General features: G+C 40.4%; 1 protein-coding gene across 4 annotated transcripts in view; it reads left to right on the forward strand.

Annotated features, from left to right (window-relative positions):
* The window catches only part of LOC117271416 (pituitary adenylate cyclase-activating polypeptide type I receptor-like), a 42,587-nt gene that overhangs the window by 12,424 nt on the left and 14,737 nt on the right, over nucleotides 1–15,426 (forward strand). For all 4 annotated transcript variants that reach the window (XM_033649551.2, XM_033649552.2, XM_033649553.2 and 1 more), the window contains exons 3-11: nucleotides 98–194; nucleotides 8,038–8,148; nucleotides 8,261–8,361; nucleotides 8,442–8,554; nucleotides 11,014–11,140; nucleotides 12,539–12,692; nucleotides 13,596–13,656; nucleotides 14,193–14,262; nucleotides 14,400–14,491. In XM_033649551.2, coding sequence (XP_033505442.1) covers nucleotides 98–194; nucleotides 8,038–8,148; nucleotides 8,261–8,361; nucleotides 8,442–8,554; nucleotides 11,014–11,140; nucleotides 12,539–12,692; nucleotides 13,596–13,656; nucleotides 14,193–14,262; nucleotides 14,400–14,491 — 926 coding nt within the window. The remainder of the gene's footprint in view (nucleotides 1–97; nucleotides 195–8,037; nucleotides 8,149–8,260; nucleotides 8,362–8,441; nucleotides 8,555–11,013; nucleotides 11,141–12,538; nucleotides 12,693–13,595; nucleotides 13,657–14,192; nucleotides 14,263–14,399; nucleotides 14,492–15,426) is intronic.

Consider the following 15,426-nt stretch of genomic DNA (forward strand, 5'->3'; position numbering starts at 1 on the left):
TTCCAGAGCCTTTAACACTGTCCTCAGTGGTGCAGTGTATCACTACAGTCGATATTTATTGTGGCACTGTGTGTGTGTTTTTGTTAATTTTCTCCAGGTGGCCTCAGAGTCCGGGCACTGTATCATCAAGCGTGAACATGAGAAATGCATGGAGAGGATCATGCTGCACAACCCCAGTGATGACCTTGAATTAGGTAAGTGAGTATGCGTGTGTGTGTGTGTGTGTGTGTGTGTGTGTGTGTGTGTGTGTGTGTGTCTATTTTCGCATCCTCCTGTGTGTATATTTTGACATGAAGCCACCAGTTTTCACGGCTCTGCTGCTGAGATTAAATAGTTTACGTCTTGGGTTGCTCAGAAAACACCAAGCTGCTGATGAAAGTCATTCATCTCCTAAAAATCTAGCTTTCCGGGAACAAATAAAAGAAAACAGACTTTGTTTTTGCACTCAGCGATCTGGCATTTTTCAGTTTAGGCAATCAGTGTTTGAAAAGGTCATAAAGGGACATGTAAGGATGAAAGATAAGTGCAGTTTCTAATCATGTTCATGTTACAAATACATCACCTTGACAGGCCGCTATACAGAACAGGCAAGCATCCAGTGATATACAGATCACAAACCAAATGTCTGCCTGTAATGTCATGCTGAGCTGCTTTCACATTTCTCACGTCCCCTTTTCCAAAAAACAGTGGAAACTTGGTGTGTGATTCCAGGAAGCAATTATTTTCTTGGCTATGGATTGTGGTTTTCATTAGCTACTGCTGCAGGCCTCCCGCTGCTCCAAAGTCGCCCAACAGACTGCATCTCCCAGACTGCACTGTGACTCACGGCTTCGCTGACAGCCACAGGGTTCCTTGATAAAAAACATGAAGCATAAAAGATTTAGAGTGTAAGATAACAAGTTAAAAGAGGAAGAGTAGCTCGTTTTTCATCTGTAGATCTTAAAGGTCGGGCCTGCAGTCTTCCTTCCTGTGTGCTACACACCAAACTGCATCTGCTCTTTTAATGTGTTTTATCTGCGTTTTCAGTATTTTTAAACCCTTTTCATGCCCAGAGGAAGGTTGAAGCACAGGTGCATGACTTAAGTTTTTAGTCAGCCACTCTGTTTCCATTTACTCCCTCACTCTCCTGCAACATGGGCAGTTTGTTTTTGTAGCGAGCTATCCATTTCCACACCATATATTCACACATGTTGACCTGTCTCGACTCTTTCACTGATCCTTGTTTCCTCCTGTTCCTTTAAAAGGAACCATTCTGTGTTTCTGCTGACAGCAAATCGTTGGTGAGGAAATAAAAACGCCTGGTTTGCAGAAATCTGACTTAGGGCCTCAGAAAAAGTAAAAAGAAAAATGAGAACAGGGAAACAATAAATAAGACAAAAGAAAAAGAGATAGCCTGTCGGATTCTTTTTTCTGATTTATCACGATTCACTTCTAAAAGCAGTTTTTGTGATTTATCTATGTCTTGTGCTATTATATTTTTAATTAAGGTACTCTGGCCTCAGATTAGTCTGAAGGCCATTTGAGTGCAACATAATAATTTGATGTCAGGTGCTGTGATCACCATCCAGCTGAATTTAGCACAGTTCAAAATGAGTAGTTGATGTAAAATGACCTCTGCGCTGTGTTTGTTATTTCAGAACTAAATTCTCTTCAGTCAACCGTTTGTCTAAAGCCAAAGGAAAATGAATGCTGGATGTTGACACCGTAAACGTGACTGTCACATTACAGAAGATTACTTAAGTACTCTTTAGAGTGGTGTTAATATAGGAATGACTCATCAGTTTAACACATAATCCATCGAAAGACAGTTGACCTGCACTTATTTTGATAGGAGTACATTTTCATTTCACAGCTTCTCCAATGTGTGAATTTGCTTTTTTTTTCACATTTTAAACATAGTATGTATAAAATGGACATAGTTACTGTGACATCAGCTATTGGTTGGGTAAAGGGTGGATCTGACTGACAAGCCCTTTTTAAATAGGAATTGTGCACAGGAAAGCCCAATCAGTCTTCTTTCAGCATTGGCAGTATAAAAACAAAATCCGGGAGTGCAGCAAAATGCCGCCTACCTACTTTTGTGTATACAGAATGTGCCTTTTTTGAGGCAATGGGGGGCGTGAGCAAGTAACAAAACGTGTAGCTCATCGTGTGACGTAAACAGTCACGTGAGAGGGAAGCTGCGGCTGGTCAGTCCTTCGGCGATTCTCTCATAAGTCGGCCCGTCCTTCACCGTCCCCGTCATCTGACAGTTAATGGCCTCTTCGTTTGCGAGGACAAGGAGGACGCGCAATTCCTTGTCTCCTCAGTTGCTCATCTTTACAGTGTCTGTCAGGTTTGCGTTTCCCTCTTGCTACTAGCTGTTCGCTAATTCCTGCTATCAGCTGTTTCCTGTTTATCCACCGCCAGTGGGTCGCACATGTGGCGTCATCAGTAGCTCCTCCCACAAGTCATCAACAGCCCCTCCCATGGCGGAAGGCCACCTCGGTCTTTTTAAACTAAAAGGGTTCCGCCAATATGTCTACCCTACGAGGCGGAAAATTGGACACCTCTGATCAACTCGCCAATGCAGCTCTGTGTGTCTAAATGCTCGCAGCTTGCCGGCAAAACTGCCCAACGTTCACGGAAAATCTGGCAGTGTAAAAGGGGCTACAGACTGCAGCAACGTCTTGCAGACAGCCTGTCACTCAGAAGACCACGCCCATAAATTTGCATAACTTTAAGCCATAATAAAATGTGAGCTATATAAAAAATCACCTTTTGTACAGTTGTCATGAATGTTGAAATAAGCTATAGAGACGAAAACTGGTTTTAGCACTAGGCTGTAAACATGTATTAGAGTCTATCGGGATTGACTTGGTTCTGGGGCCAGCCTCCAGTGGCCATTAAAGGAACTGCAGGTGTTGGCACTTTTGCGTTGGCCTCATTTTACAGCCTCAGGGTTGCTGCTTGGTTTTATAACATTGTGAATTAAATAGCTTTGTGTGTTTTGGACTGTTGGTCAGACAAACAAGACATTTGAGAACATCAGTTTGGCCTCAAGGGAGTAGTTTTTCACTATTTGTGACATTTTATAGACCGAAAAATTGATCTGCATTAAAATGCGGTCCTACTTAGATTTCAGGCAGATGCTATTAGCACCTTGGTGTCCATAGCTAACAATGCTATTTGTGCTCAGGTGAAAATAGCCAGTGTGGCCATTTACACCTGGGTGGATATTCCTTGGTGTTGAAATATAATGTTAATACAAATGGGTCTGTTAAAATGTGAAGTTAATGTACACAGTGGGCAATCAGCAGCTCTATATGCCCTAGAAACTGAAATTATAGGTCAACTAAGTTTGAAATGAATAAGCCAGTGTTAGCTCATATGGGACTTGAAGCCCAGTGTCCTATGCAAAAGCCTTTTATTTCACCCACTCATCAATCATGTCTTACTACCTATGTGGACTGTGTTGCTCTTTATACTAGATTACATGACTTACTAGCAGTACATTTCTGATTTTTTTCTTCATAAATTTACGGCTTTAATCTCAGAGAATGTCTGAAATTGGCTCGTACAAGCCCTAACTATGACCTCTTTGCCCTAATCCCTGAACCACTCCCGACCCTGTACTGATCCATAATAATGCGTGGTATGGATAGATATTAATAGAGGAATAGCTGCAGTGTAACTATTCTCACCTGGGTGCAAATAGCACCGAGGTTTGCCTGCCTTTTTCTTTCTTAGCTATTTGTAAGACTCCCACAAAAACAAATTGATCACGTCCAGATGCAGATCTTTCCAGGAGCTCCATGACATGTTCTTCCTTTCAGACTCATGTTTATTAAAAAATATGAAGGAGTAAAGAGAAATTAGTTCTTATCAGCCTTCTGCTTCTGTGGCACCTCATGACTCAGAATACAAAATGACAGCTCTCAGTCACTCGCCCGATAAAATCTGCTTTAATGTGAAAAAAACGATCTGAGCATGTGTGTGTTTGTGTACTCTATAAATGTGCAATATGCATGTGGATATTATGCTGTATGTTTGCAGCCCGGTGAAGATTCAGCATACTGTGGGATCTCGTATGAAATAGCCAGTGATGCAGACAGAGTGCTTTATTAAGCCGGTTACCTCTGTAGCTCAGTGCGGCTCATTTGGCTCCGATTTGCCCTTTAAAAGGTAATTGGCTTTGTGTCCGGCTCACCAGACAGAACCAAAACAGATTAGAGAGCCAAGCAGAATATAGAGAAAGGTCTGCAAACAAATACACACACATGCATGTCCAGGAACACATGCACAAACACACAGATGCGGCCATGCTCAGAAACACCCTGAAAATGCACGCGGGTGAACACACATACAATCAGACTTGTACCTGCCTCTGCAGCATTATAAAACCACCAGAGCGTTAGCTGTGTAGTAAAGAGAAAGGGAAAGCATAAGGAGGTGCTGAAGATAAAGGCCAGTGTGGGAGCAGAGAGAAGAGAACACAGAAAGAAAGTGAGATTGGTAAGTGAGCATGAGTCAGGTAATGGTTGAGGCTGATGAAAAGATGACCAAAAAAAAAGAACTGGCTTAGGTGAGATTTAGTTTCAGCCTGTTTGGGTGGAGACTATTACATTCAGTTTGGATATAACAAAAACAAACAAAAAAAAAATAACATCTACATATTTTGTTAAACTACACTGTACGATTTGAGACCGTTTTAGAAATGTTGTTCTCACAAGCTCACAAGTTATGTGCTCACACTGTGTGGTCCAATCATCGAGCCATGACCTAAGTGCTCACACTTTATGTGTCAAGTAGACGATAAAATGGTCCATCGGCTATTGGCTATTGAATGGTAAAATAGTAAATGGACTGCACTTGTATAGCACTTTTCTTGTCTTCCAACCACTCAAAGCGCTTTTACGCAACATTCACACACACTGGTGGCTGAGGCTGATCATATATGGTGCCTACTCGATAACCTTTCACACGCTAACACACACACATGGAACAGCTATCAGGAGCAATTTGGGATGCAGTATCTTGCTCAAGGTTATTTCGACAGGCGGACTGGAGGAGCCGGGGATCATATCACTGATCTTCCCATTAGTGGATGATTCGCTCTACCTCTGAGCAACAGCCGCCCAAAGTTACAGACATTTGTCCAAAAAACAAAAACAAACATCTGAAAGCTCTCAGGCTGCTGGTAGCAGACCCCCAGGAAAGCTGCCCAGCCTTGCAGCAATTTTTTCCCAGTGGTCACTCACGGTACTGCAGCTGAAAAAAAATCTCCTGTAGCCCAAAAAACATTTTCCCCATAGACAAACATTGGAAAAGAGACATCTGTAAAGCTGCTGACAGAAAACCTTGAACTGCAAACAAGGTCAATTTTGAGTCTATCTATTCTGAATTTTTGATCCATGGAGGTTTTTTTCATTTGAAAAACTTTCCTCAAGCCAAGAAAAGCGATTTAAAAATCTGTGACATCATCACAATGTCAAGTCTATGAGCCAAGTGGGAACTTGTAGGCGGGGCCAACAGGAGAAACTGCACATATTCAATGGGTCATATACTGTGGAAGCTGTGGAACGCTTGAGCTAGAAAACTTTTTTGGCATACAGTACCAGTAAAAAGTTTGGACACACTTTTCCATTCAAGTAAATGGGAAAGCGTGTCCGAACTTTTGACTGGTACTGTATGTACCAGGCAAGCAACTCCACTGGAATGAATAGGAGCAATCTTGGCGTCCTGTATCTAGCTATTATTAAAATCTAAGGCTGGCAGTTAGGAGCAGAGACCACTGATAAATCCAGACGGCCCAGTTAAGAGTCTTTTCTTGTTTCTGTGTCACATGGGTGTCACCACTGCCCCGTCTCCTTATATTAAGGAGACTAGCTGTGACCCTGAGTCAATTCATTCCAATGGGAAAAGTGAATGGGATTACGGATTATGACCATTTCCTTCACCCTGTAGTCACTGAAGTAAATACTGGACCCATTTTCCACAAGCCCCCAACCCTTCCTAACATTCTGACACTGAAAAGGCTTTTTTACAGACAGACAAATCAGGAAAAAATTAACTTTGTTGCAGACATGTCTTTGTTTTAGCAACACACTCTCGCATGATCTAGCAACACACTCATGTCGTCTTACACATGGTTCATTTTAGACATTAAGCTAGCAGATAAATACGAGCGGCAAAATAAGACACAAATATAAATTTGTACTGTATATAATGTTGTATTGTTTTGAATCTGATTTGATCCATCTTTCAGTATAAAGAAGTGTTTCACTGCTGGAAAGATGGTCATAAAACTGGGCTGTCTGTGCAGTAGAAAGACACAAATACTTTTCACATTGGTGCTACATGACCAGAGGAAACTGAGGGAAAGGACTGTGGCATTTGTATTTGTTCAAGAGGTAGAAAAAAAACTACAACTACCAGAATGCATTGTGCCACACCAGCCTAAACAATGCCCCTGCTGGTCGGGGATGTAATGCAGCTGGTTTCTCTACAAGAAACAGTATGGCATGTAACAGACAGTCTCATATTGCACAGTTCAGTACAGAATACAATATGAACAGTAAGCTAAAATATGTTTTTGAAGACATTTAGGCAAGAAATAGGCAATGCAGTAACAGAATCTTGGTTCATATTTGACCAGCACTGCTTAGTTTTATTGTTTAAGTTTTTTATTTTTTCGGTCTCTGTTTTTACAACATAGAAAAACAATATGGTGCCCACTTCCTGTTTGCAAACTCCCATATCACAGCCAAACAGTGCACTAAAATATTTTTCTAAACATATGTTAGGTTTGAAATAGGCTATACAGTAACAGGATCTTGGTTTATTTGATCAGCAGTGCCCTAGTTTTACAGTTTGATCTGAGTTTGGTCTGAGTTTGAGAGAAATAGAGACAGATGGTTGTCTCTCTCTCTTGAATCACGTCTTGGGGGGCATCTGAAAATGTGGATAGTTTGAGCAATAGAATGAGAGTCAACAGGGGCTGAGACATGAGCAGGGAGATCTGGGTGTTGGTAAGATAGAGGGAAGTTTACCAAAGTTCATTTACACACACTAAGCACATTGTTCTGATACAAAGTTGGTTAACAATCCGCAAAGTATCCATTTAACAATGTAACATCAGACGGTTTTTGCCTGTTTTTAGGCGGCAAGACTGAAAATAAGTCATCCTCAACATTTGCTTTGTTAGGGTATGATAAAGACAGTTGGAGACAGTTCGAAACAAAACAGGATGTGGTCTTTAAGATGATTTTTTCCTTGGCAATTATCATGTCTTTCCCAAATGATGTACAGATTTTAGGCATTCTGTTCATCTCAAATGGCTTCAAAGATGTGCGTATAGCTGCTGTAACTGGGGAAGAATCTCCCCTGGGAAGCATGCTTATATGGACCCCCCTGGCTTCGAGCTGAGTCTCAAATGTTCACAACATCTGGCTCCGCCCCTGGTCTGTATCTCCCCTCGGCTTGATGGAGCTTTATAGTGTGTCTCAGCTCACTGTTTAACTGTCTGGCCTGCAACTTTGGTTCACTCTTACTGCTCTCATCGTCATTCTCAGCTGCTGCTGGAAGCTGTTATCAGTATGCTGCCTCTCCAGTTGAAGGTGTAATTTCAAACACCCTAATATCATAATCCTATCCACCCTTATCCTTATCCACCTCACTTTCATAGTTTTGGATTTACTTTTATTTTAAAACCTCTCTAAACATCTTACTGGCACTGAAACTTAGAGATCATCAGGTATTAACACATGCTTTTTAAGATAAAGTGTTAAAATGTGAGATAGGGAGCTAATAAGATTTGAAAGCTGTCTCCATGTTAGCAATGTTAGCAGTAGTTTAGTGCATGTGGGTGTCATGAAAATGCTCAATATCTTTGGAAACTGTATTACCTCCCAATTCATTTGCCTTAAAGTCAAAATTAATTCAGCTCAGTTCATTTCAATTAGTGTCAGTATCGTTTCATCACCTCAGTAACAACAGGAATGCTAACAGGAGCTTCACACTGACCTTGTTGTGTTTGTGTTTCTCTCATCCCTTTAGTGTGTCCATGGATGTGGGATAACCTTACCTGCTGGCAGGCGGCCAGAGTCGGTGAAGTGGTGGTGGTCAACTGTCCAGAGCTCTTCAACGACCTCATGGACCCTGAGGATGGTGAGAGCAACAGGGAGCTCAGCAGCGGCTCTCATTTGATTTGATCTCATTTGTATTTAAAAATTAATAATGTTCAGTCCAGTTCAGCCTGAGGCATGTTTTCTAATTGCAGAGATGGGGAAGGTCAGTCGTAACTGCACCGAGGACGGCTGGTCTGAACCTTTCCCTCACTACGTGGACGTCTGCATGTTCTATGACAACACCAGTGAACCTGTACGACCTCTTTTACCTCATCTAAATGTCATGATTCACTTATCACAAACACATGACTAACCCTCTGTCTCCAACATTAGACAGATGACCCGATACATACGTACTTCGATTCAGTCAGGGCCCTGTACACGGTTGGCTACAGCACATCGCTGGTGTCTCTGACTACAGCCATGGTCATTCTCTGCAGATTCAGGTGAGCATCACAAAGTCAGGTTCCTCATTTATGCTTGTTCTCCAAATTTGAAGCCATGAAATTTAAATCAGGTTTAGCCCAAATGGAAATAAGAAAGAAAATTAGTAGGGGTGGCAACACTCATAAAAATTAGCTTTTTGTTTTTACATTTCTTTTTACATTACTGAGGCATCAGAGGTCCTCAAAGCAAACTAGTTCCAGCTTCTCACTTTTAAGTATTTTCTGCATCCGTCACCTAAATATCTAAACGAAATATCTTTTGATTCTAGACAAAATTAGCAGTTTAAAAATTACCGAGACTAACTTTCAGTATTTTGACTTTTTTAAACTTATTTATTCACATTTCCTAAACTTAAAGGACAACTTCGGTATTTTTCAACCTGGGCTCTATTTCCCCATGTGTATGTGTGCGTATGATTCATGGGTACAACTCGTTCTAAAATTGGTTCAGTGTTGAGGGAGCCGGCAGCTAGATATGGGGGCAAATGTGTCCCGTATAAGTTTGCGCATTAAAAGTGTTTTTTTTTTCGCCACTGACCGGTTCAGATCGCCAGTGCTATCTCTGTAAATAGCATACTAGTGTTTCCCTGACCCTTCACCTCTTCCCGGCCGTGACGTCATCTCGCAAGAGTTTTGCTTGTTGATGGATGTTGACGATATATACGAGGGCAAAGTATGCAACAGTAAATGTGCGTCTCGGAGACAATTCTAGGTATCAGTATTACACGCATAAAGACATATTAGTCATACTTACTCGATGGATAGTTGACCATTTGGTCCCTGTGGTTTTGGCCGCCTCCTCCAATTTATTTTGGGCACATGAAAAAAGGTATCCAGCACTGCCCTGTTGATCAGAGGGGGGAAATCCTCTAACATAGTTACACAGCGTTTGGTAGTTTCTGTATCACCCCAGGACACATCGAGACCATGAATACTGGGCAACAGGTCCCACTCGTTGCAACACAGACATTCTTCCTCTGTGGGCATGGAGTCACAGCAAGGAGCACCACCAGTCCTTAGAGATTTGCGTTCGTGCAGCCGCTGTTTCACCCTCGTCTGCTTGTTGGCCCTCTCTCTCTATCCTCGTCTGCTCTTCAGTTTGTAGGAGCTCCTCATCCGTATACTCGGGCTCAAATAAGTACGGGTGGCCATCGTAATAAAAGGGCTCATCCTCATTCTCGAAATCGGGAAAATATGCAGCCATGATACTGATGCAGTAAAACTCTCAACTGTACTCCGGGACATCCAGCACCACTCTGAGCGGCACTCAGCATGGCTCCTCTGTTTTCTTCCGGCAACAAGCAAAGCTCTCGCGAGATGACGTCACAGCTGGGGGGAAGTGAAGGGTCAGGGAAACGCTTAGTATGCTATTTATAGGGATAACACTGGCAATTTGAACCGGTCAGTGGTGAAAAAAAGCACTTTTAATGCGCAAACTTATACGGGACACATTTGCCCCCATATCTACCTCACGGCTGCCGGCTCCCTCAATACTGAACCAATTTTAGAACGAGTTGTACCTATGAATCATACGCACACATACACATGGGGAAATAGAGCCCAGGTTGAAAAATACCGAAGTTATCCTTTAACAATTATTGGTTAAATGTCCAGTGTGTTGGATTTAGGGGCATCTATTGACAGAAATGGTGTTTAATATTTGTAACTGCTCTTTCATTTGCTTAAAGTCACCTTGTGTTTTTGTTACCTTAGAATGAGTCGTTTATATCTAAATACTGTGCAGGTCCTCATCCACAGAGTCCACCATCACTACCTTTTTATAAAGCCCTGACCTCACCTGAGCGCCCATAAACACCCCAAATACAAAAAATAAGAAGAAAATAAGAAAATACAGGCAGAGGGCAGAGTCTCTGCAGAAAAATAAACCGCCACACACTTCTAATGGGTTGTAAGTGAAGACTGAGAGGGATTACTTCTGTATGCATACTACACTGTTTTTAGGAAAATCCTGTATAGTATATTTTTAATCATATGTGAGTATTTGTTATGTATTTGTTAACAAGTATAACTCCTGTGGTCTTCATAGGAGAGACAAATGCTGTACATTGATAAATACATACAGCTGCTTACAACTACATTATAGTGTTTTATAAACTATACATTACATGTGTATGTATTGTTTTTACTGCTGAATAGGTGGACTTAAAGGTTGTTGTTTTTATTGGCTTCATAAAAACTACCCTGGACCCTGTAAAGAGTACCAAAGACATGCCAAACTAATGCATTTCTGCGTAGCCTAATTTATTCAGAAAAAAATAATATATGGCTATATGGTTTAGACGTAGTAGCACAGTGAAAACACCAGTAAATAGAAGGAGTAAAAATCAGAAGGGTTAAACACAAAAAAAATTCCAACTATATTAAATAATTTGCTTTGATTCAATTTTAAGAGTGGAAACAAGATAAGATGTGATATATCTTATCTCTCTTCTCTCCAGGAAGCTCCACTGTACCAGGAACTTCATCCACATGAACCTGTTTGTGTCCTTCATCCTGAGAGCCATCTCAGTCTTCATCAAGGACGGTGTGCTGTACGCTGAGGAAGACCACTGCTTCGAACACACCGTCAGTAACAACAACTGATTCATATACTGCGTGGTCTTTCCTGAACATTCACATAATCAGTGGCTGACCAATTACATCCATATATGGTTTTCACCCACAGCAAAGAAAACAGCCACGACTGCTTGTTTGGTTAAAAATGAAAAAATACATTTTCAGTTCAGCAGGCTAATTATTTCATTACTTTCAATTTGATGCAGATAATTGCGAAATGAGGCTTTTAGTATTCCAAATGATCTCTACTCAGATCGCTGGCAGGTTTGGAGTCAGTATAAGAAGTTTGCAGAGTATTGGCAGTTGCAAAAATGTTTCCAAGATCATTGGTTAATCAGTTCCAGAGAGCGTAATTAAAGGATTTCATCGAATTTCAGTCGCTCGTTTTAAAAAGCAAAGCATGCGTGTAAAATGTGATCAAGCCTGTTCTGTTTGAGATATAACGAGAGGTTTGCGCACAGAGGGCTTGAAACAGTTCTCCTCCAGTTTTCTCGTTTGATACGCACCTTTGAAGGAACTTCAATCACATGCAAATTTTTTTTGCAAAAAAGCAAACACGATATTAGATGACTAATACTCCCCGATTACAAATGCAGAACAAGCTCTTAGCCTTTGTCTGGTTACAACACATTGCTCAATGTTGTAAAGCAGGCATGATAAATACAGCTAATTAGGTACGCTAATGGCTCCAGCAAGGCCAGTGGAAATCTTCTACTGGAGGCTCATTAACATATCAATGGTTACTTTGCCCTTTGTTCAAACCCGCTCCTTTACTGTTGTCACTATGGTGATCATAGGTCACCATCGTGGCATTGTGGTACTGTGCTGTAATTGGTTGACCCTACTCAGAATATGGACTCTTTCATTAACATGATGTCATTAGATTACAGTCCACCTGACATGTAGGTGGGTGTCTACTGCTGGCTGTGAAAACAATTTTTTTTTTTTACCCACACATTGATGCTGAACGCTACAACTTGAGGGTAATTGCAGTGTTGTGCACTGTGTTGCAACACCATCACCCCAGCGACAACGATCTCTGTTTACACTGTGATTTACAGGAATTAACGTCGTTTGTCTCTCTGACATTTATTGTCTTGAGCTTTTAAACGAAAGGCTGATGATTAAACGTGGTTTTTACATTTTGAAGCTGCAGCCAGATGCTTTTAGGATTTAAAGACTCCTTACAAGTCAAGGACATATTCAAATGTATGTAAAATTTTAAAGGTATAACATATTGTGGATCACGCTGTGCTTGTATATGATATTGTTGCACCAGCCTCGAAGTGGGATGATAATAAATCTAGGCTGCGTCAAAACCCCTAAAAGCATTGTCCGACATCAGCAGGACAGACATGAAATCACTGATAAAATTGATTTCCTTCCCCGTGTGTTTCCCCTGTGCAGGTGCCGTGTAAAGCAGTGATGATTTTCTTCCATTACTGTGTCATGTCCAACTATTTCTGGCTCTTCATTGAGGGTCTGTATCTCTTCACTCTGCTGGTGGAGACTTTCTTTCCTGAGAGACGTTACTTCTACTGGTACACCATTGTAGGGTGGGGTGAGTGTCCATTTCTGTCATTAATGGTGGTAAATAGAGACTTATCCTTCTGTTCATGCAGTAAATTCAACCATTTATGCATCAGTTTCAGTTTCAGAAGTTAGTTTACTTGTACCTTTTTTGAGTACATTCAACTCTTTTTTTTTTCTTTTTAATGTTTGGAAGACCAGAGATAGTATTTTTGAATAAATCAGATGTTCTGGATTCTCATCATCTAAAGCAAGGCTAATCAGCTTTATTGCTCAGGCGGCCACATTTTCAGAAAGCTAAGGACCCAGGCGCCGAACATTTCCCTGAGCTATTACTGTCATTATGAATGTACACTTGACACTTGACACATTGTAAAAGTAGCCTGATCATAGACAAGCCTGCAACGAGAGCGGCCTGCAAAGGGGGGCTTCTGTCATCAATAATGCATGTTGTAACTGGCCATCATCAGCACAGGAGCGCTCTGCTGCTTTGAAGGATTAAACCAAAATATTAGTTATTCAGGTGATATATTTTTTCAGGTTTTAAATTTTATTCACATGTAAACAGAAATAATCAGTGAGCCAGAGTTGAAGAAGCCTGAGCTACAGCTACAGTGTGTATTTATCCTGAGGGTCTTCATTTTCTTCATTTTTTTGCCAAGAGCTTTAATATTTTAGCCAAACTTGCCAATAAATGTTTTCAAACACCATGTTAAAATACAACTAAAGTAGCAGAACTTGACACAAACATTTTAGGTTATGCCTAATAGTGATCTTTAATCTGATCTTTACATAGAATGCTGTATAAAAAGGGTTACAATAAAGCTGTTGCTATATGTTGGCATCATCCAAAATGTGACTGAACTAATGAGAAGTGCTGGAAACTGATGTATGATACCAATTGTATTGTATTTTACTAATGCTGTTATTACAGGGACTCCCACCATCTGCGTCACTGTCTGGGCAGTTCTGAGGCTCCACTTTCACGACACTGGGTATGACTCCTCTTCCAACTTTAGTTTGATCTCAGAAAAGGAAGAAATGCATGTCCACATAGTGTAAAAGGTACTTGAGAACATTTTCAGCAGAGCAAAGCAGCAAAGGCCTTCAGGATACTGAGAATCGCACCCAAAAATTAAAAATTTGATAATCCTTGCAAGTGTATCTGGGCACCTATAAGGTAAAGAGGGCATATGCAATTGCAGGAATATTTGGAAAAGGATTAGAAAACAACTCCCCTCAATGTAGACACCACTGATACATTTATTCTTGGTGACCATGCCTTTTTTCTTTTTTAAATCACTGAGTAAATCCGATCACATTTTAAAAACATATATCATGTGTTGCATTGGAAGTAAGCTACCAATATTTTAGCATGCAAATTAAACCTTTCCCCTCCACCCCTCTTTTTCTGCAAAGAGCCACTGTCTTGACATAATGCATGGTGCTATGTGTTGCCTTGTGTTGATCTAAGGGAAGGAGAGCATGCTGAATGACTATGAAACACAATGTTCTCCTCCACCTCCTCCAGATGCTGGGATACAAATGAGAACACTGCCCTCTGGTGGGTGATCAAAGGACCAGTTGTGGCCTCCATTATGGTATGACGGATTTGTTCATTCCCTTTTTTTGTGTGTGTTATTTTTTTACACATGCTTAATTATTACTTTACTGACTGGAATGTAATTTATGACAACTCCTCCACATTTATGTTATTTTATGTGTTCATTATTCTCAGATCAATTTTGTCCTCTTCATTGGAATCATCATCATTCTGGTGCAGAAGCTGCAGTCCCCTGACATTGGAGGGAATGAATCGAGCATTTACCTGTAAGTTACAATCAGAGAATATCCACTGATGCCAGTTGTGTATGTCCTCAAAAAAAAAAATCTGTGTGTGTGGAAAAAGGTTGTATGTGAAAAGTCAGTGAAGTGAATCAATGTGATTTTAAGGTCTCTAGATGCTGTGCACATTAATGACCCTGCAGCCTGAAGACATGAATTTAGTTTTGCTGGCAATATACTATATTTTTGTTATTAACAAATCCCATGAGAAGATTTAAACCAAAAATGAATCGATGCTTCTAACATGGAGAGGTGTGGGCTCGAGTCACATGACTTGGACTCAAGTCAGATTCAAGTCACAGATTTGATGATTTAAGTATGAACTTGACAAAGCCAAACTCGATGACTCAAGACTCCTTGGACTCAAGCCTTTTGATTTAAATAAATACTTGATACCTCCCTCCAAGATCAAAGATTTAAAACTATGTTATTTAAAAATTGTGCCATTAATTTCTCTTTATTTTCTGAATCAACTAACGCTAATGCTACAGTATTTATTCCCAGCAATCTGCTCTTGATTGAGCCTCAGGTCAAGTTGCACCAGAGAATGAAGAAGTAACATTAAGTGCCTGAGTGCCAGTTGAAAGCATGATACCAAAGATATTTTTGTTAACGTTCAAAAATTAGGGGTGGTCAACAAAAAATGAGCTGCAGTATACAAAAGGTGCAGGTGAAACATTACAGATGGAGACACAATAACTTCCAACAAACTTGTTTAAATACATCAGTACAATTTAAATCTAATGTATTTTTTAAACGTTTTATTTAGTGTTCAGTTTTTCCAGAAAACAGAACATTTCCTGACATAGCACCTCTTAAAATTTTAATATATTAAAAATAAATAAATAAAGCAAAGCAAAACAATAATAGGTACACAATTTACTTATATAATATAGTATATATATATATATATATATATA

The sequence above is a fragment of the Epinephelus lanceolatus genome, chromosome 12 (assembly GCF_041903045.1).
Source record: "Epinephelus lanceolatus isolate andai-2023 chromosome 12, ASM4190304v1, whole genome shotgun sequence".
Taxonomy (NCBI): Eukaryota; Metazoa; Chordata; class Actinopteri; order Perciformes; family Serranidae; genus Epinephelus; species Epinephelus lanceolatus.